This window comes from Paramacrobiotus metropolitanus, unplaced genomic scaffold (assembly GCF_019649055.1).
Source record: "Paramacrobiotus metropolitanus isolate TYO unplaced genomic scaffold, Prichtersi_v1.0 Parri_scaffold0000089, whole genome shotgun sequence".
Lineage (NCBI taxonomy): Eukaryota > Metazoa > Tardigrada > Eutardigrada > Parachela > Macrobiotidae > Paramacrobiotus > Paramacrobiotus metropolitanus.
In genome coordinates this window covers 166,580-191,071 of record NW_026570309.1, presented here as the reverse complement: position 1 = coordinate 191,071, position 24,492 = coordinate 166,580, and the positions used below count along the sequence as shown (strand labels likewise).

At 42.8% G+C, this 24,492-nt stretch overlaps 1 protein-coding gene across 1 annotated transcript; it reads right to left on the bottom strand.

Annotated features, from left to right (window-relative positions):
* Nucleotides 1–967: 967 nt before the first annotated feature.
* LOC129596398 (ubiquitin carboxyl-terminal hydrolase 34-like) lies at nucleotides 968–24,305 on the bottom strand. Its single transcript, XM_055493672.1, is given in 36 exon segments — nucleotides 968–1,675; nucleotides 2,323–2,808; nucleotides 3,299–3,727; nucleotides 4,159–4,452; nucleotides 4,691–4,987; nucleotides 5,337–5,667; nucleotides 6,211–6,558; nucleotides 7,412–7,635; nucleotides 7,698–7,844; nucleotides 8,306–8,737; nucleotides 9,751–10,151; nucleotides 10,706–11,015; nucleotides 11,252–11,438; nucleotides 11,744–12,242; nucleotides 12,712–12,914; nucleotides 12,916–13,118; nucleotides 13,120–13,535; nucleotides 13,856–14,103; nucleotides 14,350–14,590; nucleotides 14,916–15,204; nucleotides 15,539–15,918; nucleotides 16,239–16,468; nucleotides 16,907–17,132; nucleotides 17,202–17,375; nucleotides 17,683–17,692; nucleotides 17,966–18,376; nucleotides 18,902–18,981; nucleotides 19,106–19,225; nucleotides 19,228–19,309; nucleotides 19,794–20,220; nucleotides 20,752–20,819; nucleotides 20,921–21,091; nucleotides 21,781–21,892; nucleotides 21,895–22,326; nucleotides 23,010–23,130; nucleotides 23,856–24,305. Coding segments are annotated over 36 exon segments (9,462 nt in total). The 5' UTR covers nucleotides 23,917–24,305; the 3' UTR covers nucleotides 968–1,303.
* Nucleotides 24,306–24,492: the final 187 nt, after the last annotated feature.

Genomic DNA, 24,492 nt, shown 5'->3' with positions numbered 1-24,492 from the left:
TATGGCGCTACAAAACATCGCTATGATAAGCGAAAGGTCAATATAAAAAATTAGTACAAGGATTCATTTCACTGATTAAGACACACCCGGAACTGCTTTACTAACAATCTGGCCTTAATACTAAACTAAACTAAACACAACTAATGGTAAACAGGACAATTACAAACAGGAGAAACTCAGCGACTGAATTGCTTAAATTCTCGATGGTCGTCAGTCCCTCTTATAACATATAACAACAGAGAAGCCTATCGTTATATCAACTACTGATATAATCGTATAATCGCGTACGACCATGTGTCAGGTTTTTTAAATATTGCTAGAAATTCCAGAATGAAATCAGTAGAAAGCGATAGTTTTTATATCATTTAAATACGACGCCGGATACAGTAGCCGTTCAATGTGCAGCAAAGACGCATTGCCAATGTCGGTCTTCTGCCTGGAGATGATCAGTTTGATCATCGTCGGCAAAAAAATGAATGAATCGTGGTAATCGGACATCGACAAAAATCAGGGTACGATGTTTTCGATAAAATCCTTTAAAGCATTTGCCTGCTTCGAATTTCTGCTTAAATACTGTAGTTGGGCTGCTTATCAATCGACTGATATTGATTCAGTGCAAACTACGTTAACTCATGGCTCTGTTGGCTCTTGTACGCATAAATACAAATTAATAATAACAGCAATAATAATGGACAACGTATAAACACAATAATTATTGAATTTGAAAGAAGGCTACGTACGGAAACAAGATTATTTTTTGCCGTTACCAAAAGTTTATGTAGTTGTGCTGTACATCACTACGGTTAAGCCAATTAGACGAAGTAATGGAAAAAATTAAAAACAAAATGTAAAGTTCAATACGAGTAACTATTTTTCGAATTTCGAATGCTTTCGTGCATTATTTTTCCGCAAACTCAGTAAACTATGTGTGACACGCATAACTGGTACTTCTATAAATACTACCACAATCCCACCAAGTCTCAGATACTTTGTCACCATGTTTGTAATGATTATTTAATTTTAAATCCGTTGGTCACGCATTATAAAAAAGCCGGTTAATTTCTACACATATAAAAAGCCGAATCCGGTTACTCCTCCATCCAAAAAAAAACACAACAGTCGCCGCCCATTTCAACCAACCAGCGCAACCACACAAGGCAACAGAGCCCTCCATCCATCGGGCCAACCAACAACCATCCCACGCAACCAACAACACAACAACCAACAGAATAAATCTCCACCACCGCGTCCACACCAACCAAAACCGCACCGATCATTTTCTCAACGCAATATCCGTTTTCCTCTACAATCGTCGCTTGGCCAGCACCGGATTGGCCGGCCGCGGCCCGCCCACCGTCCCGGGGACCAGCAGCGCCCCGGCCGCCGTTCCCTCGGGGGCCCCCAGCCCCCCGGTGTCCAGCAGGCTGACCACGTCCAGCCCCGTCTGGGAGTGGAGTACTTTCGCGGCGTTCAACCAGCACTGGTAGGCCTCCTTCACCGCCGCGTTACTCTCCAGGTGCTGCTGCGCGAAGGCGCGGTACTTCCGCAGCGACACCAGACACCAGCTGGCCTCTTCGTTCAGGTACGTCAGGAGTTTGTTGGCGTTGAACATCTGGTAGCAGATGCGGAAGTTGGTCGTCAGCAGTTCCAGCGCTTTGTTCTCAATGGCGAACATCTACAGCCGCAACGCCGAATTACTGTATTGATTTATCCTCATATCCACTTCAAATCCTAAATTTATTGTACTATTATTAATGTATTTTATTTCAGTTATGTAATGTATTACACTTTGGCATTCTCATGAATCACTTCAAAAATTATACACCATCTGCTGCAGATCCAGTTCAAACACTACGCAATACAACTCGTGTACGAAGTACGTGTTAATGAAAAATAATGTCTTATCAGGAGTACGTGTTATTTGGTAAAAGTCAATGAACAATGCAAGCGAAAAAAAAATCATGAAAGTAGTTACAGTTATTCGCTTATCGCTAACAGTTAAGAAATTTGTGTTCGCTGTGCAATTACTTTCGCCTACGCTGGCTGATGCCGCTACACTACGCTTAGCACGCTTCTCCACATTAGTCATACATGATGCAGCAGAAAAACAATTTAATTACAGAAATCTTCAAATTTAATCATAATTTAATCAAAATTTACAACTACCAATAAATAATAGTAATAAAATGATATTTTTCCTGTTTTTCCCAGCATGAAATTATTTATTAATAGACAGAAATCAAAACAAACGGATTTGTATTACCGTAAATAACAATCAATTTTCGAACCAAAAAATTTCACAGCAAAACGGGGAATTCAAACCTGAAACTCCTCATCGGCTCCCTCCATGACCCTCTTAGAAATGGGGCTAATAAACAGATCCGTTCCGGGCGTGCCCCAGTGGTTCTTCACATCCCAGATGGTGGTGAAGATGCTCTTGCGGAAATGCTCACCGGACCGTTTCCCGGTGGGATAGCGGGCCTGGTTAATCAGCGTGTCGATCAGCTGCGTCAGCGGCCGACGACAGCTATCGTGGACTTTGAAGATCAACGCCGTCTGCAGTTTGGCGATCAGCAGGGGATCCTCCGCCAGCCGCGAGGCGAAATCCCCGTCGTGCAGCGCCAGGACGTTCAGCAGGTAGAGGACGGCGCTCAGGTAGCGGCCTTCGTTCTCGTAGAACACCACGTCGTCGCTGCCGCGGGTCTTCGTCTCCGAAAGGAAACGGGTGATCAGGTCGTCGTCCTGGACGATCTGCCGGACGAGGGGCGGGGTCCCGTGGGCGGCGGCCGCTAACAACTGGATAATCGCCTGAAAAACATCACAGAAATTGGTGGCTGCCACTAGGTTGCTCGACAAGAAGGATGCTAAAGTAATTATCTGAGTTACTGATATATTGATTATCTCTAGATTATTAATCAGAAATTTATAAGCTGTTCTGAAAACACCGTTACTGCAACTTATGGTTGCAATGGCTACTTCGACCACTTTTTAGTGGAATTGTGATAACATATATATCGTAGTACAATGCCACACGTGTCACTCAGGAAGAGGCTTTGCACGGCAAAATGAGCGTATTATGTATTTCTCAAGATAGCAAAGGTTTATAAAATTTCTTTCTTCTTTTTAATCTGCCCTGCGACAACATACCAATGGCGAAAAAATTGTCTAAATATTTTTTCATTATAAATAAACGAAACACAAATGAATTTAACAGAAATAAGATAACAGATAAAAAAAACGATCAATTTCTTCACCGCCACGCATCAGATTCAAAAAAACGAAACCGACGCCCATTTACCTGTCGATTGCCGCCCATCTTCACCTCGGGTACCAACTGTCCAATCAACATGGTCCGCAGCAGTGGATACCGCGCGGCCACCTCTTTCTTCTCCGCTTCATCCATCAACAGAAACTGCACGGCAAACAACACCCACTGGTACGATTCACTGGCCATCGCCTCGAACACTTGTGGTTGTTGGTCCAGCAGTTTTTGGAAGTAGTCCAGCACCCGCTCGATGATCTGCCGCAGCCACTCGTGCTGCTCGGCGTCCAGGCGCAGGTCGATCTTATCGGCTGCCGTCAGGATGTTGGCGTACTTATCCTTCCCGGCCTGGAAGATCAGGCCCTGCTGGTACGGACAGAAGATCTCGCGCAGCTTCTGCTCGCCACTCAGACTGACAATCAGCCGCGCCACTTCGATCTGCAGGTCGTCACGGTACGGAGTCTGCTGTAAAAATGACAAAACTTCATACCAAAGCTATACAATTATTAAATGAAATTAAGTAAAAATATTAAAGACATAGCTGTTCCTATAAAACAATTTAATTCCCAAATATTATGCTCATTCGGACTCAATTAATTATTCAGTCAAAAACAATTACTGCAGTTTGCAGCTCTGAATTTGGCATTCGCCAGTACAAATACCGATACGTCTGCGCAGATTTACACTAATTAAAATGATTGAACATTTTGAAAAAAATTAGTTTAGAATTAATTACCAAGTATCGATCAGACTGTTCACAGGTACACCGGTTTATATAGACACGCACAATAGATGAGACCTGGATTTCGAGCCAGTACACTACGTTATCGCTACAGTGTGCAGACAAGCCACTCCAGTTCTCGTAAATGCTTCGCCTCTTTGATGCGTGTGCATACCTGTTTGCCCACCGGGACACCGTGCCATTCCAGCACACATCCCAACTTCTCAAGCACCCAACGGCGCAGTGCCGACATGCGCATATTCTCCCCCAGCCACTGGTAGGTCAACAGCGGACAGACCAGGATCACCTCCAGCAGCTTCTCCAACAAATAGTCCATATACTGCGGCACCATGGGGTGCTGCTCGACACCGGCGCCCGTCAGGAGAGTGGTCGTCAACTGAACGCCATGCCGGATCATCTCCATGACGGCGTTCAGGTACGTTCGGATCTGCAGCTCCCGATCACGCTCCTGTAACATTTCTTGCCGATCTTACGCCAGTAGAAGACAGAATTTAGATCACCATCGGACAAAGCCACAATACTACAATTTATCCTCCCTACTAGTAAGTGCAGGACTCTGCAATCTGCATTTTGTGGATGAATGTATAACGTATGGCCGCTTCATGCGCTAGTAAGTTTAGAACGAATACCATTATACCATCATCCATATTTACCCCGACAATAGTACATCAGCACAAGATACTCACTTTTTTGGTCAGTGCCGGCTCGGTGGCCACGGACAGATCGTGCACCTTGCCGAGGAAGTGGTGCATGGCGCGGCGCGCCTTCTCCGGTTTATCCAGGTAGAGGAAGGCCGCCAGCCGCGGCGCATTGACCGGATCGATCCCGTCGCGGATCAGATTGGCCAGGAAGTCCAACTGCTCGGCGTCCGTCAGGTGGCCCATGTACTGCTCGATGTCGCTGTGGATGTTGCTCAGCGCCAACTCCAAGGGCCCGTGCATGGCCGGCTCTTTCTGCTGCAGCTTACACTGGAACACACTTTTCTGCAAAGCAATCATTTCATTACGCTCCATAACTACCGGGAATTTCGGTAGAATCCCTGCCACACTCAAGCATCATTATAAAAAAGCCAACTGTCGTCGGCTTTCAAATCTCAAAACCCAAACCGAAACAACATAAAAAATTTAATTTTCTGACATAATCATTTTACTGCAGTAGCATACAGTACAACGTTTGAGCCGGCGTTAACACACCCTGCCAGTGAATTACGATTTCAACTGATCATACGTAAACACGTACGTATCAGGGTGTACCGTTTCACAATTTTCCACCAACTACATCTGCATTAGCGCGACCTAAGCAGACTCCCAGCTGAATATGCCGTGTACATACCTGGAATACTTCAATGCAATGGCGCAACAGCAGTGTCATGAGGGATAGCGTATTGGGCTTGTCCTTCTCCAGATCCGGTGAGAAGCGGTCCGAGGTATCGCCTTCATCCGTGGCCAGCATGGCCATCTCCAGAATATTCCCGGGGATGGGGAACAACGGCAGCGGTCCGATCAGCGGCGTGCGGACGTCCTTCAGCTGGCGCAGATACGTGTAGAACTGGTAGCAGTGGCAGAACAGATCGTTCGTCACCAGGAACCACGCTTCCAGCTCTCCCAGCTTGGCAAAATCCACCAGCATGTGCATCATATCGTTCAGGTTCCGCCAGTGCAGTCTGCAATGAGAATTCCATAAATAACATCAATAAAAAGAAAAGTATACAACAGTACAACTAACAATCAAATAAAGAAAAAAGTACGTAATTATTCGTAAATTCAAAATACGACACGAACCAAGAAAAAATTTAAATTAAAAAAATACCAAAAGTTAAGTGGCTCATAAAAACAATGACGCACAAAGTGTTGGAAAAGAGTAATTATCTAAAGAAAATAAAGTAATTACCTAAAAAAACTAAAAAATTTGTAACGGAGCCCAAGGCAATTTCGCTAATCCTATGTTTTATACCAGTTATTTCTTCAAGCCATCTGACCTTCTCCCCGTTCTCTTTCGTTGCTTATAATATTTTTCCAGTAATCAGGTCAATCCATTAATTTTTGCATAGTAAAATTTTGTTATATGATTTAATCCCATTTATTTTATCATTTGCAGTGGTTGTTTCGCATTCATTAGTACAGAGACTTCGATTTAGCGCAATGCACCGCACACAGAAATGAAAGGTAATCAGATAATGCAAAAAGTCCACAATAATTATGCTCACCGGACTTCGGCTTCGTCGAGATACCCGATACACTTCCGGCAGAACCGTCCCACCAACGACTGCCACGCGAATCCCGGCACTTCGTGGGCGTAGAACTCAATCAGATTGATTTGAGGCTGCGGGCGGAGTTTTTGGAATAAGTTGGTGATAAAGCGCTGGAAGGTCGAGCGGAGACTGCTGATGGGACACTGCACCAGGATCCCGAACAGCCACCGATGATCGTCCACCATCTGCCGCATGAACCACTCCACCACGCTCGGCTGCGTCAGCGCCAGCCGCACCGATAAATCAAAGAAATTGGTGAACTGGCTGCGGTCGCGAGCGCGGATCAGCGTCTCCCAGAGAAAACTATCAAGCAAAATTTTCTTACAATCAGTGAACTGTACTCGTAAGATCACCAAATACGTGGCTATTCTCAAATTAAATAAGCACTGAAATAAAATAAGACCAGTGAAAATTACTGATCAAGAATCGAAAAGAAATGAAAAAATATTTAATTATTCAGGAAATATGGCCAAATACTATTGTCGCACAAAGTGGTGAATAAATCTGATTCAACTGAAAACCGTAAAAAATCTGATTACTATATTATTATATTAAGGATTTATTGCCACATAGATATCCCATTGAAAATTATAACCCCGCCTCCCAAATTATGAAACAATAATTTCGAAAAAGGAAGAAAACTTTGTGATTACTAGAAAAATATGAAAATATGTGGTCTCTTCTCTTGAACTCGTTATTTACGATACGCACTCTGATCCATAATAGTATTTTACAAGGAAAACAGAAAAAATTTGCTGGTAACTGTTAACTGCGCTAGCGCTTCCAGTTGATGCAGGATTTACTAACTCAAACACCGTTCTCGGAAGCATGGATATTCTGCCGCCGCACTACGACACCACTTTCCAGCATAAACAGCAGCTAATGGTAATTAACGTCTAGGACGTTAACATATTATTAACCCATTTTGCTTCGCTCACGAAGTCCGGCTTTAAAATTCTAACCAGTAAATTTTAATTTTCAAAAAAATGCACGAAAACACTGAACCACGTCTGCAACGACCGAAAACCTAGTCAATTTAATAACGAAAAAACGGTGTATGGAAAAACTGAATCTGAAGTGCAAAATTCAAACAATAAGTCATAAAACACAGGCTCACACGCTGTGAATTTTATTAAAACCTGTAACAGTAACTTACCTGATGGCTAACTGTCCCGTCAGCAACACGGGATCGGAATGCGGGTCTTTCAGCGTGAACGTGCTGGGTGTCGCGGCATAGCAGAGTTTCCACAGAAAATCAAAGTAATACCGGTCGTAAATGTTGATATCCTGCACGAATTCCGTGGTATCCTTCCACACCCACTGCTGGATTTCCTTGGGAACACAGGGAGACGCCACTCGGACATTTAACTGCTCCCGAACCTACCGAAATGTGCAACTGCATTTTCCGTTCTGAATTCTCGAACGCAAAGTCAACTTCTTACCCGGTCAACTTTCTGGTAAAACAGCATGTAAGCACTGTTTGTTTTCTCCAATCCAAAATCCAAATACCGATCACCATTATTATCGAACTGCTTGGTCTCACCGCCGAAACACTCCGGGCCCAGCTGCTCCGAATCAAACATCCGTACCTAAATAATTTCACAAAGCCATGAAACAAAAATCAATAAAATCCGTAAATAAACTTCTATTTCCAATGAATTGAATAAAGCAATTAAATTCAGGAATAATAAACCTTTAACTAATTAAATTTATTTCAAAATAAAATTTTAACTTAGAAAAATAAGTTCAGGATCTGTACATTTAACATGTACGAACTTAAATGCAAAACTTGCGCGGATAAATTAGTAATTTAAGAATTAAATCTCCTGAGGCCTATAAATTCATAATCACAATAAAGTAATTTATACAATTAAATTCGCGTAAAAAGGTAAACGTAAATTAAATAAATCCACCGCAATAAAAATGAAATGAAATAAACAACGACTAAATTCACGTATACGAAATGGATTATAATTTAAATACGATGTGATAAATTTCAGGAAAAGACCTGGCAAAATCGTTAACTAAACAAAATCAAAACCCAACGCACCTCGGCGTCATTGAAGAGCAGCCAGTGGTCGGCCTCGCCGCACTCCAGATCGCGGATGAAGCTGTAGTAATGGCCGCCCTCGGCCGTTCCCGTGTGCACCGTCACCCCGATGAGCTCGTACTTGTACTGCTCGGGATGACTGCCCATCCCGTCGGCGCCCTTGAAGAGATTTTCCTCCATGTACTGCGCCATGTCCAGCACGATGGGGAAGGTGAAGTGCGTGTTGACTTTCTCGCGCTGCATGGTCACCATGTTGAAGGTGTAGCGTAGCGTGTTCAGCACCAGGATCTCCGGGAGATTGCGGAAGCAGGCCTGCTTTTCGGCGCGGACTTCGCGATTGCACTGGCCGCATTTGTACATGTTGTTGCCTTCCAGGACGTCCTTGACGCAGACGTCGTTCAGTGATTCGTACAGATTTCGCATATTATTCACCTAAAATACCAAAAATATTTTCATTTGCACAGGAAATTAAAACTTTAAAACTGATTTATGCCACTGGGGTGGAATCACTAAAATAATCTACAAAAGGGGCAAGTACATTAATGTTTCTAATTTATATTTTAATTTATATATTTATATTTTGATTAATACGAGTCGCCACTGGCTACTTATGTACTGATCATCTGACAGCTGTCACAGTGCATCCATCATGGCGATGCGACAAAACAACCATTTTCAACCAAATAAAAAATTTGAAAACTGGAAAAATATTTCGCTTTTTTAAATAAAATATTTTTCATAGAAATATTCGCAAGAAAAACGGAGTATTCGCTGTTAAAAACGCGTGTTTCGAGGCTGTTGCATAAATTATCACAAGAGATGGTACCTTACCAGATTCTGCACCGTTGTTTAGCTGCGCTGCATGCTATCATGCAGTACGACAGTGGATCCGTACTAATTTATACGCGGTTTAATTTATCCGGTTTTGTGGACCCGGTTACTAATCCTAACCCCCAACTAACAGTAACACAAATATTGGAGAAAGGTAAAATACAAAAACTGCAACGCGGTCCTAATCGGACCATTATGAAAAAAAGAGAGGGGAAAGTGCTGGGAAGATCTGATTAGAGAATGCAGTCGTTATGAAAAAAAGAAAGGGGAAAGTGCTGGGAAGATCTGACTAGAGAATGCAATAAGTAATAAACTAGTAATATCATTATAATTTTGAATTAATTTTACAGCAGCAAAAATATAAGCACTTAATTAAATCCACTAGTGATAAAACTGTTACAACTGACAAAACGAATGCAGTCTGCGTCAATCTCACTACATTTTTGTTGTTTTTTAACTGTATTTTCGCGTACTATTACGATTACACGAATGTCCTAGTTGCCGTAAAGTATGGAAATTTTCCTTTAGAATAAAATTAGCAATTAAAAGAATTATGTTGCAACCAAAAACGATCCTTCAAAGGCACGAATTAATAGAAAGATCACGACCATTACCTGGCATCGCACGGTGGTGAATTCTTCCGTCGTCTGCGAGACATGTCCGCAATCCAGCGAAATGACCGTATTACAGTTCGTGCCTGTGAAGAGCTTCTTGACCATGCACTTCAGCGCTGGCGACATCTCCTCCATCTTGGCCACCAGATCGGAGAAGAACTCCATCATATCCTTCTGTTCGGTGGGATTCAACAGCTGGTTGTTCATGTCGTAACTGCGACAGAATCCCTCCGGGGAATAGGCCTTCCGTTCGCTCTCCAGGAGAAACGCGAACATCTTCTGCATCTCACATAGCGCCGCCCAGTTCTTGGGATCGGCCGGGGTGGCTTCGATTATGGCTTTGCGGGCTTCCGGGATCATGTACAGGTGCTGCATGGTGGTCGCCATATAACAGGTTGCACCTAAGAAAATAAATAAATAAAAAATTACATTACTGAAAAATAAAAAAAAACAATTTAATAACTAAACGATTTCATAAACGTTATACAGCATTTTCCGATCACAAGGTGGCCATAGCAGAAAGTGCAGTCTTTCCTATATCCCATGAAAAAGTATACGAATAAATGCCTTGATACAAAGAAGGCAAAATAACCAAACCAATAAAAATACTAGCCAACACAAAATGCACAACGATAAAGCAAAAATACGTAGGGCAAAATAACCAACTGGACTGAAACAGATTTAGCGGTACACTTAAGTCTTAAACCATAAATATCATCATTATTACGTTCACAATCTTATCTCAAAATTAACTCATTCGTGCGAAACTGCAAATAAAAAAACGGTAAATCGAAATTTCGAAATATTTATTTATTACTGATTCTCTTTAAATTTTAGAATGGATAACATACAAACACAAGAACATTCAAGCCGTTGGACTACACTTTCTACGCACAACATCTACCACACATCAAAATACGTACGTATACGCAACACTTTATTCAATAATACCCACCTAAATTGGTAATGCCGACATATCCACAATCCGCTCGCATGTCATCCCGTGGCCAATAATCCCAGTGTTGAATGGGCCGCGCACTGCAATGTTGTTTTAATAACTGCCGGGCTAATGTGATGAAATTCTCCGGGGCATTGCGAGTGATCTCAAACAGGCAGTTATAGGCGGCATTACGCGCCGCCACAGACTTGCATTTCGGCAGATCCCGCTTCTTCTCACACGGCTGTTCGAACAGGCAGCTGAAAATCGTCAGCAACATCTTCAGTCCAGATGGACGGAACTTGAACTGCGGACCATGGGACAGCACCTGAAAATACCGGTACATCATTTAGCAATTTGATTAAAAAATTCAAGTATTTTGAAAAACTTAAATAGAATTTTTGCAACCAAAAAATAATAATTTTCAAATCACAATGAATACATTTGCATAAGCGTTCACACAGCGCAAAAGTTGATACTTAAAAAATTTTTCCGGTAAATACTTCCAAAACTTGTTATGGCGAAATGACAAATGCAGAAACAATTTTCACTACGACAATCAACCTGAGTGGCCACTCGCAGCAGCCCAATCAGTCCGTCATCCTCCAAATTTCCCAGTCGTGGCTCAAAACATGGTCGACTTTCCAGCGAATTTGCTAACTGCTCACACAGCGCATCCAAATCGATTTTCTCCACGACAATCGGATTGGGAATGATCTCCAATAACTTTGAAATTGCTTCGTAGAAGTATCTAAAATGATGCACGATTGATACCTTTCATACCAGAAAAACACAAGAAAATGGAGAAAATATACAAAAAGATATTTCATAAATCGAAAATTAAATTTACCATAACAGCTATCTTAACGTCACAATATTCAAGTAACTAGGAAGCTTGGAACTCAAAGAAGGTCATTTACAAGCCGCTACACTACGATACATTACGACATTAGGCGACCGACCCTTCACAGAATTACTGTACGTTAAAAATGTAACCCAATCATTAATGAGTTAAACCAGGACAAATTAAAAAAAGAAACAAAAAATATTTCTTACCTCGGCGACGGTTTCATCGGCGGCTTATCCTCCCTGCCAGCGGTCCGCACACACTTGATCCCATCCGCCAAACTCATCATCCCCACCAACGGCACCAGCAGCGCACAGCTCAACTGGTACTCCGGCTCATGTCGGCACATTTTGTCAATAAACACGGCCGTCTCCACGGTCACCGCCGAATCCGCCGCTTCCAGCGCCAACCGGCGTAACCAATCCGTTAGAAACGGTCGACGTCCCAGCGCCCCAAAGACATCCGGATTACCGGACGCCCAGCCGGTGAGGAAGTCGAACGCCAGCCGCACAACCGTCTGCCGGGCGTGGCGGGCCGCCCGCACCGGCCGCGGTTCCGTCTGCTCTTTCGGGAAGGACGGTGTTGTATTGGATGCGTAGAGGGCGTCCAGGACTTTGTCCGTGTCCAGAATTTCCAGGATGCTGTGTTTGAATCGCGGTCCCTCGCGTACCACTTCCTGCCGAGAGCGTTTGGCGGCGCCAAGGAAAACTACAACATAACCATCACGATTATCGGCTAAGAATCTGAAAATTTCAACTGGAATTGTCAATTACGGAACCGGGAACTTGTGGCCGAATTTCTTGTCTCCCCAACTTCCAAGTAGAATTAATCAGATTATACAGGACTGAATTTCTATGGTTTACTTCGTCAGACTGTATCCGGCAAAATAAAACAAAAGCAAAAATTCAACAGAACCAGAAGTTGCGCAAAAATTTAATGTAAACGTCCTTAATGGCACGTCAGGTCAACACTCAAAAATCACATTCTAAATCCTTTTAACAGGAATTTATATTACCGTCACATACGTCACTACACTACGATATCTGACACGTTTACTAGAAGCGGTTGCATTTCTGCAGTAGAAGTAGGTGTTCACAATCGTGGCCGCTGTGAACGCAGACTGCAGAGTAAAGCAGTTATTATTCAACTTACAGTACGCGTTTTAAATATGGCTTACATTTGACACTCTTTTCCGTCGCCTTGCGCTTCTTCTGCACCTCATCCTTCACTGCGGCATTCTCTCCCTCCTCCTCTTCACTCTCGCCACTGCTCTCCTCTTCCTCTTCCCGCTTGACCCGTTCCGCTTCCACCGAGAACATAAACACCACCCGGATGAGATTACTCAGGCACTCGCGGTGCTGATCCACATTATCACTGCTCCCCGCTCTCCTGCACTTCCGGCGACAACAACAACTCATACAGCCGCGCGAACCCGCCCAACCGGATGAACTTATCCGCCCACACCTGCGTAATATCCGCCCGCACCACCGGCGAGCGGTGCGCGTTGGGATCGCGGTAAAAATTATCCAGCGCCTGCAGCGAATACAGCAAGCGATGCGCATCATCACTGGGCAAGATCCTCCGTCCAACTCTCCGGGGTGGGTTGGTGATGCGGCGGTTCCATGCTGATCTGATCGGACACGGCCAACGAGGTGGGGATCAGCATGAGGAAATCCCAGAGATTCTTGGCCACTTGTTTCCGGAGGGTCTCACGTTCCTGATCGCCCTGGGTGGCGTGGGCCAGCAGATTCAGCATGTCCTGCAGTTGGAAGAAGATCTCGAAGTTGGCGGGCGAGGAGACCAGCAGCATGGGAACGGTGTCGCGGCAGGGCGCCGGTGGGTAGCCGTTGGGGTGTTTGTCCTTGAATTTCGGCACTTTCCGCTGGTTGGGACCGATCTCCACGCGGATGGCGTTCTCCTGCCGGAAACTGAGATCGTATAGGGTCTGGTCGTCCTTTTCCGGAAGCAATTCTTCGTTTCGGAAATAAATGCTAAAGGGTCCTATAAAAAGAATAGAAAGCCTTTGTGCAAAGGATCCAGTCCCCAGTTAAAAAATTGTTCACCCTCTACAAAGGTTTACTAATAATACCACTCAGTTGGCTTCAAAAGCTTTGTAAACTACGGCGACGAGAGATATCGTGGGTACACACTAAGAGCCACAGCACTACGTTACACGCGCTTACAAATTATAACACATATACGAGTATTACAGTTATCAATATCTCAGTATTTGCAATACTGCAAAGCAGTTTCAGCCCAAATTACGGTACCCAGCCATCTAACATGAATTTTGTATACAGTAATTCTATCCGATTGCTTACCTTTTGTTCGTAGGAAGGTATAAATATCAGTCAGGAAAACCTCGATATCCCTCTCCACCGGTGGATTCTTGTCATAATGCCGCCACACATAGTACACCAGCTCCGCTCGCAACTCTCCAAGATAGTACCCAGAATACATGGTCAACGTGGTTTCGTGCGGACGCTCATCGGGCAGATGGATCGTGGCGTGGAAGAAAAAGTACGGACGATTCGGTGGACCATTCATCGGCAGCGACTGTGCATTGTGACTGGAAAAAAACGTTTCATTAGAAACATAACCTCATAAATTACAGTTTAATAAAAATAACCCGCATCTGGTTCAACTAATAACTTTAGGTCAAAATGTGTGATAGAAACGTGAACATGCAAAAATTCTATCGCTCTCTCAGACTAAATTTAGCAAATTTCTGACAAGAGTAAAACTGTTACAGCGCTGGAGAGGTTCTGCAGCTGCCATCGCGCCATCGCACTACAGCATCGTACACAAGACTTACCTTAGCACTGTGTTGCCCACGCAATTCCACAACTTCAAATGAAATCCATAGCGCTGTCGGTAGCTTTCGATCTGTTTGCGCATCAGCGTTATACAGCGAATGATTGTCGTGTAGGCCGCCACATCGGTTTCCAGTTTATCCATGGCGCCCCGAATATACTCCATGCTGCGCCGAAACAACTCTTCTTCCTTGTAATGTATTACCGATTCCCCCATCGGCGCACAGCAGACCTCCCGGCGATCTGCCAACCAAATTTATTTGCTCACAAGTTTGGGAAATAAAAATTTTAAAACAAGTCCAGTACAGCACCATGTTTGTTGTACAGAAAACTAAAAATTATCAGAATTGTATTATTGTGAAATGCCAGTAGAAATAAACTATTACCATTTTGAAACTAAAATATTACTATACTAAAACAAGAATATCGTTATTTTATTGCGACATGGAACGGCCACGAATAAAAATTCGTGGGATAAAAACCCAGATAAAAATAAAATAATTCCATTATCGTTAAACATCTGCGAAAAATACAGTCATGCACCTGACAATGTGTCAGTAGACGTTACCTTTATGTCCATTAACGATCGTCTGCAGATAGTACAAATTGAGATGTTTGATGGCCAGATCGCTGACTTCGTTCTCCCCGAACATGGCGTGTCCCCACAGTTTCGCGGCGAATTCACCGCGCAGATCGGTCAGTTTATCAATGTGGATGGTGTTGAGCTGGACGAGGCACTGATTGTACAATCGCATAGCATTCACCGTCATCTGGCCCGGCTCCAGTTTACCCAGATGGACATAAAACAGCTGCTGATAGCTGGTCCCGGTCAGGGCGTGAAATTCTTGCCCGCTCACCTGAATAATTGCAAAAAAATACAGACCTCGCAATAAAAATATTCCAATTCGTCCTGTTCATTAGGCAAAGTCAAGAATTAATTTTTTTATCATGAAAATTTTATTTACTACATGCACGTAACAAATTCGATTTGCTGCAGTTCGTCAGCCATAAAACAACAGTTTTATTCTTTATTTACTTTAATTTCGTTGACTAAACGTCTGTAATTAATCTGGCTTTGTAAGTAATAAGATACAAATTTAGTTTTCATTCAGTTTTAATAATTACCTATTTCATTAGTCAGATGCTTAACGGTTACAGAAACTCTTCAATTAATCACAAATATTACTGTACCAGTCCCAGCCACTGCGACAATTCATCAATTAACTTCAGTTTCACGGCCAAACATTCCCACAGTTTATCCAGTTGGTCCTTATCCAGGCGGAACCGGCGATCGGTGATGGGATTGGAATACACCGTCTGCAGGAAATTTAAACGGATGCGGATTTCCGCGGAGCGTTCCTGCTCGCACGGCGGCGGTTTATCAGCGAAGACCTGCAGATCACTGAAGAAATGCGCCATCAGACCCTTGACGTTGCCGGCATCGAAGGGCCGGCCCGAGTTCGGTGCCTGGATGAGGCGTGTCAGCAGGCGCAGTGAGACGCAGACGGTCAGGTGCACGCTCAAGTTGGTCACACAGGCTTCACAAAATTTCGTAATTAAAAATTGCGAACCTGCAAAAAATAAGAACAGAAAATTAAATAATTACAAATCAATAAGATCCAGTAAATACGTGTACTATAAATAAAAAAAGCAAAAAAACATTATGAATAAATAATACATTACTACAAATACAAACAACGTAAAGTAACATAATAAATAATGCATCAAATAACCCTTTTGAGATTCATCAAAAACTTATTCCATTTCAATAAAAACAAATAAACGACTTTCGTTATAAATAATTTTCTGGCGTATTGATCTTCTCGCATGCAGACAATTTTAAAAATCGAAGAAAAAATTACGATACAAGCTTAAATATCCAAAAACGCACCGGAACTGATGATAATTTGCCCGAGCTCCTTTTCGGCCAGACTGAGCACCGTCGGACTGACTCCCGCACAGCTCTGCTCCTGAAGCAGATCCCATAGCAGGGTCTTCCCCGGCTTGGCGGCTTCGTCAATGTTGTAGGCGATTTCCCGGGCACGCGGTGTATAAGTAATCTGGCGGTTATTGGCCAGATGAAACGTCTTAATGCTCCGTAAATCCTCACTAAAAACAGTTCTAAAACATACAAAAAAACCGGTTTGTGCTCCCATCACCCGCAACATTCAATGCAAACACACCCGACACGCGCGAAACAATTAAACATATTTAAAAACATAATAAATAAGAATAAAGAAATCTGAATACGTCCAACGCAGCCAACAGTCTATGTGTACGTGAAAATGTGCCAATAGGTTCAAAGCAAAACCAAAAAAAATTTCAAAATGCAATATTTACTATGGAGCTGCTCAACATAACAATACACCAACAACGCACAAGACTCAGTGAACAATACAAAACAGTAGGAAGCTTTATTTATTTAGGAAGAACATTTATTAATGCTTTTTTTTCGTTTCTAATAAACATTTGTCCGTACTAAAAACAAACGCTAATTCACAAGGAGATACTTAAGCAACAAATAAACGAACAACGTAGCAGAAATCTGACGAAACTCACTTGATAAGGGAGGCAATATGCGGCGACTGCATATCCAGATCCATATCAAAATCATCATCCTCATCGTCGCCCAGCTCACTCTCGGGCATGGCCTCCATGAGATCGGCTTCGAGATCCTGCACCTTCTCCGACATATCGCTCGTGGAGGAATTGCACTCGGCATCCGCGCCGTCACTGCCCTGCGTCATCACGTCGTCGTCCGTTGTGCCCGTCTTAAAGCTCATATCTTCAAAAAACACAGTGTAAATCAAATAATTATTCCCGGCAACATAGTATACTGTTAATTTGGACCTACCGTTCATGCTATCCGCAATAAACGTATTGCCTTTGATCACCACTTTCTCCTTGATATGCGGCTGGATCTTGACACCCGGTGCCGCGCGCAGCTGCTCCATAATGGCCGAATTGGCCACACTGGCCGCTACGGCCACACTGGATCCCGACCAGGAGACTGGGCCCACTATTTTCCCTACACCCAGCAGTTACAATTTAATTGACAATTTATTACGATTTACAACCGAATTTTTCAAAGTGAACGCTGAAACACTGATATGTGGCTAATGTTTCACAAAATCTGAAAGGAGGCAAAAATTACAAATGAAAATTCGAAAAATCTGAAAGGAACGCCAATTTCCGATTTTTTTTCCATGGATTCGCGAAAATGACCACAGCCGTTAAAGGAAAAAAAATTCCATACTTGCTGCTTCGAAAATGTCGAAATGAGAATGCTTTGTTTACGTGAAATTAGTGAAAACTCGCATCGAACCCCTGCTTACTGCCAATATACTACAACATACCCCGCAAACCACACAAACGTAAAATAGAGAGAGAAGTCCATTTAAAGTACGGAGAAAAGCCATTAACTTCACTCTCCAAATATCTGTCAGATGTTCTCGATGATATCTTAGAAACCGAGCTATTTTTTATATTTGATGAATCTCTAGCTGTCAGTTGATAACAGAATCTGGCTGCGTTAATTTCAGAGCATTAGTTAAATTCACTAATTTCGTTTAATTTCGTCTGGGCCTTATTAGAATATTCCCCAATTCGACTCCTTACTCTTTTGGTTAACGGGCGAATCTCCCGACGGACACGGCGAGCGCTTCCGCCGGATCTCTCCACCTCGTCCTCCTCGCCATCCTCCTCCGATCCACTGGATCCCTCCTCCTCACTGGGCCCGGCCGGGCGGATGGGCACGGACACCGCCTTGCCCACCGCCTCGCACGCCTGTTTCAGCTGCTTGCTGTTGATCTGTTTAGCCTGCAGCTGTAGTTGCGCCAGCACAGGCGGCTGTTTCCCAGGACACAGCGCGGTGATCGGCGGAATGCGGGTGGGTGGGTGCTCATCCACGTCGCCGTCCGATTCCAGTCCGTCCGAGTCGGAGGCCTCCTCCGAACCAGATCCCGACGTGTCGGAACTGCCGCCCTCCGAGCTGGACCCGGTATCGCGGTGGTACAACTTATGCAGCACCTGCAAGTAAAACTCTTTTAACACGGTTCCCGGAAGCGCTTTTTTTACTTAACGCGTTGCTTTTGTTTTCCTTAAATCATTCCCTATGAAGCGTTCTATTTACACCCACCCAATACCACGTTTTATTGACATGTATCGCGTCTTAGAATTACATTACAAATAAATCAGCAATACAAATAAATAATAATAATAATAAATAAGCAACTAATTAACTTAAACAATATTCAAATTCAGCGCGATTCTAAGACCCGCGTTCTATGTACACCATGCTTTATTTTATTTGCTTTCTTTTATGCACACCTCCTATGTCCTTACTCCTGTTACAAATTCCAAAAGGTACCCACCGTCCGCTTCAAACAATTTACTTTTGCCCGGCAAGTTTATATTTTACTTACACCTAAACTAAACTACATTATAAATAAATAATTATCCAATAAATACTCATAAATACAATAATAAACCCCTGCAATATTTTGGTTCACAAAAATCCACCAATGTACTGTACTTTCACTACCGTAGACTTACCGCAGCCTCGCGGACGGTTCGTGCCTGCATTACGGGGCCCACTTGGGAGGTGGATTGACGCGGAGCATGGTCCACATTTTCTACAAATTTGCAGAAACAGTTTTCATTTAATACATAAATCAGCCATTAAGATAAAGTAAAATAGAACAAAATTAACCCAATCGTCCTACGAGCATATTACTGTAGCGCAAAAACCGCTCTTACGTCGCGCGGCATAGGCCGTTTTCTGTTGAATTGCATAGTTCCAGATCGTCCGAATGACCATGGATATGACGTTGATGGATTGCTCACTGTGGCTGGCCGCGTCCATTTCGCAGAGTTTTTATACAGGTGCATCAACAGCGTCGGTTCCAACGGACGGACAATGTTCGGCAGCATTTCCATCACGTGGCGGCTAATGTAGTTCAGCTACAGAGAAAAATATGCACTTATGCAGAGTTCATTATCAGAACTGCAAAAAGGTCATAAACGAGCAAACAAAAATTATGACTAAATCACAATTTGTGCTGTAATGACTATGAAAACTGTGAGGTGACAACTCATTTTCAGCACGAACACTCTGAGGAAGTCGTCGTCCAATAATGCCAATACACTACGATAAATAATACATACCACTTCACGCTTGAAACGGATAAATTCCCAAGAAAAATTACCATTTCACCCCCGCAAATTTATTAAATATTCTGGTTGTAGACTCACATTTTAACTGTATAAACCAACCTATTTGCGGTAAGAATATTTAGCTGCCAGTTGGCACCTTCTAAAATTGCGGAAATATCAACTCCCATTATTTTATGAATTTACGAATCGTAAATCGAATTTTTTCGAACTGCGAATTTTATTTTAACTAATTAATTTTCGTTTGCCCTTATTCGTCACTCTGTAGAGGTACCTGCGCCGCATTCCAAATACAATCCAACTGCTCCACCGATAAACAGGCGTGCTGCGAGAGAAAGTTGATAATCTGCACCGACCGCGAGATGAGCTCCACGTGCGCATTCTGCCCGAAGATCTCCTCCACGATGCGCCGCTCCAGAATCCACGTGGCAATGTGGCTGCCCAACTGAATAATGATGCGCGGATCCAGATCGGATACCAGCTCATTGAAGTTAAGAATATATGTGTTAATTTCCTGAATGCCGATCAGACGCAGCGCCAGATGGGAACTGCAGCTGAAGAATTTATGCGCCAAATTTAATCCGTCCAGATCGAAGGTGCCCAGCGGCCATGACGTGTCCTTGCGGAGATTCCACATGATTTCGGCAATATGCCGGCATTGCTGCTTACGAAAATCTTCCAACGGAAGAGTGAGCAAATAGCTGTAAAAATCCAGATAATAATTTAGTTCTGTTAGCAGAAATACAAATAACGTTTTAAATCATCACATATGGAAAGCAAATATTAGTACACTGATGAAAATAAAACTACTCAATTTATTCACCAATTAAATTTTATTATACAGTAATAAAATATAATGACCCAAGGGAACAGCTAGCATCACTTTTGCACGCACACCATCTTACTCGATTAAGTAACAGCAATGCGGACTGTACGGTGTACACAGGAAACGGGAAGCATTTCACAAAATCCAAATCATAAAAATCGGCATAAAATCCAAATGAAACTATCACGCCAAATTGCCAGTTCACCATTAAAAATTACTAATTTTACAAAGATATCGAAATTTTATTTCGGCTGCAGGAATTATAAGCGTATTGTATAAATATATTCGTTGTTCTAGTTACAGTAAACAGCACCTCTGCACACCTGAACACTTCCACTGCACTACCCAATTTCCATTTTCCAGTAAACATCAACATTAGAAATTCTCCAAGAAAGCCGGCACTTACTTGATCACACTTATCCGAAACGTGGCAATTTGACTGAGGAACACCTCAAAATACACGAAGTTTCTCACCTGTAAACAAACATCCATATGAGCATCGAACTAGGTCAATCACAGTGCACCAACAACAATAACAAAACCCACACACACACACGCGCTGTATGCATACGCACATGAAACGCCGATGACACCAGCATCATCGCTTCGGTTAGCGAGGAATTTTCCGAATTGGCCTGATTGAAATAACTGGTTAAATATGAAAGCCCTCCTTGTGTCACCCAGTACGTGAAAGTATCCAGAAAGTACGGCGGACAATTGCCGGCTTCCGACGTTTTCCGCTGCATCTGTGCAAAGTAAGGCCTCGTCAACTTTTACCGCGAAACATTCTTTGCTTTAATGTGTTTTTTTTTCATACAAATTTTGCAGCATAACTCTATCCCTGCAGTTATTTTCTAAGTCCACAAATTGAAAATAATCCTGACAATATTTCTTTAATCCGTGACGCATAACTACCATAAAAGATAACTTTACACAGTAGACCTGCTTTTCATCTAAAAGCACCTAACATGAAAACCGAAAATTTAAACGCTTCGAGGAATACCACTATCACCATACCACTATCACAAGCAAAATTCCTTTAAATGCGACAACAATCAAATAGAACTATAGTTCGCCATTATGGACTATCTCTATGATTAAATCTCAAATTTTGTCGATCGATTTAAAATCGAAACCAAAAACAGAAGCGCAAATATTTCTCTCCATTCCAAAGCTAAAACAAATCACATCAAGTAATATACCAGATAAATTAGAGCAATGAATCAGAAGTAATTTTACAAACAAATTAAATCAAAAACAAAATGAAAACACTTGTGTCAGTTTTCTCGTTTTTTTCGGTAACTTTATTTCACAATTCTGATGGTTCCAACCAGACACACTACTGCCTGAGAATAAAATTAAGAAGACAATTCATGTTAAACAGTAAAAATAACAAATACGGTTATCAAGCCACAAAATCACGATGTGAGCTTACCTCATCGCGTAACTCCCTTTGCATGATATACTTCCCCGCCACGTACAGCGCGTAGGTGGGCAGGAATACCCGATGGTACGTACAGATAAACTCCTCCAACTCCTTGGGCGTCCACACGGCAAACATCTCCAACCCATCCTGCGTCCGTCCCCATCCCCTTCCGTCTCTGTCGGCGTCACGGAGACCCGGGCCGGTGTCTCGTCCGGCTCTTCCTTGGAGGTGGACGGCACCGGCTCCACGGGGGATTCACGTAATACACCCACTTCCGGGGTGGACGGCAGCGGTGACACCGAGGTGAGGACGGTGTTGTCGGGCTCGGATGACGGCGTGGGATTGTCGGGCAGGGTGTCGGCGGAGGATCCCGTGGACGACTGCCGTGAGGATGATTCGGCCTTGCTGCGGCGCTCGATACCAGCCTGGCAGCTGGCGGCGTAGTGGATGCCCAGCAGGATGAAGGCCAGGGTGATGGCGTGCAGGGCTTCGATGTCTTCATGGGATTTGAAGAGGCAGGCAATGTGGCTGTGTGCAAAGTTCTGATTAGCTGGCCTGGAAGGAAGAAAAATTAGTCGTCAGTTAGTTAGCTGCTTGTACAATAACAGCGCTTAATTAATGCAGTAAAAATTCCTGTTAACAAGTTTACACTCAAATTTAAAATCAAATATGATGTTTTTCTTTAAAAAAAATAAAAGTACCTGCGAGATACCACTGTTGTCTCGCAGTATTTATTACCTACGATACGCACTACGATACAAGATATTATTTTTATAGAAAGATAATAAAAACTATATTTGGCAGTTGGCGCTTCTAATTTATCTGCTTGTATACTATAATGCGTATATTTTCAACATAACCACCATCCATAGCATTGATATGCCGCCACTGCACTACGACATCACTTCCTTAAATTAAGATTTAAAAAAGGCTAAACAGGGCAAACCGGCAAACACAAGCTACACATCTCACTTTGCTGCACTCTCTGACAGCGGCTGTAAAATTCGTCAGTTTTAATTCTTACAAAATTCAAGAAAACGTTAATCAACGTCTGCAACGACCGAACAATATCCAATCCACCAACAAAAAGTGCACAGTGCACACGCAGTCTCGTTACTCAATATTTTAACTGAAAAACTATTTCAAAAAAATGTAACACTTTCCCGAAACTATGTGAAGGCGACAACAGCTCTACACGATTAAGCCATTGCGATATCGGTGTGCGGGAAAAACCTTACCAGTGCTTGATGAAGCGCATCAGAACGAAGGCCTCCTCTTTGGATAAGGGCCGCACCGTCAGCCAGGGCTGATCCAAATGATCCGGATGTTTGGCATGCTGCTCCTCACGGATGGTCCGAACTGCAGAAAAATCGTTTGCTGATTTTTATATACAAACAAAACCTTCCGACATCACAATTCAGAAACGTTATCAAATTTAATTTTCCTAAAATGTTACGCACAATGAGCATTAAGCACCCATGCTTACAACATTTCCACTTCGCAGTTCAAAACTGGTTGATTCAAAAATAACAATTAAAACATCTAAAATACTACGCTGAGTACGCTCAATAATTGACAATCGCGTGCTAAACACTGAAGGATTTCAGTTAAATCTTTCGATATAATAAAACATTTATTAAGTTGATCATTAATGTAACAAACAATTTCCAATTACAGTCAACACCCATATTGTTTAATGATAAATGATAAATCGGTGATTTAACAATATGGTTGCTAATTGTGTGCTAACTGAATCGAGTCTTCAACGCTCCTTTCACCAGCAGCGTTCGAAACTTTTATTAATACTGAATGTCAAAATTAAAATATTGCGTAAAGATAAAAAACACTATACAGTAACAGTATAATATAACAGTAAACGTTAAATCGCAAATTGCATTTTTAATTTTTCACTGGATTTTTGCATTTTTGCAAAGCGCTGGTTAGCTGACTTCACTTAAATGATCTAATTTATAAATTAAAAAATTCTCCTAACACACACAACAAAAACCAAGTATAAATCAAGAATTACGACTTGAAATAAATCTGGAGACCTCAAGTGCTGACAAACCAAAACAAACACGCACATTTGCTCAACAAAGGCCTGAGTTCCTCGCAGCCAGGACAGAGTTCTTTGCCAGGTGGCATCGTTCACATCCAATCAGATGACGGATAAATGATCAATCCCGTGTTCCCCATCGGCAGCACACAACAAAGATATCCCGTCTGAGCAATCGAAAGAAAAGCTAATAGTCTGCAAACTATAAAAACCACAACCAAAACAAACCGCAGAGAGATCACAGCATCACAGAGAATCAATCAAATGCAGCAGCGTGTCAATCGTAGCGCGCACATTGAACGGTGCGATGAAAGATCTGTTTCGCAGAATCACAACAAATACTACAAATTTTCCACTCGCAGGTCTCCTACTGGAATATAAACGTGATCAAAGAAACGATTTCTCACACCAACCGACCTGACCAAATGGACAGCTGAACTCAAATATTTCCCAGTCTGTGTGCTGTGCGAGAGACTGGTTGGAGAGACCTGTCATTTATTATGAAAAGTCGGTTCAGATCGGTTCGGTTCAGGTGCTGCGCTGGAGAGATGAGCGCCGTATCTAACGTGTTACAACACGACTGGAGAGCTGATTCAACTGCTCAGAAAGCAGGTGTTTTCCGTTCAGCGTACAGCGAACGTGTTAAATCGAGCGATTTTATGGCG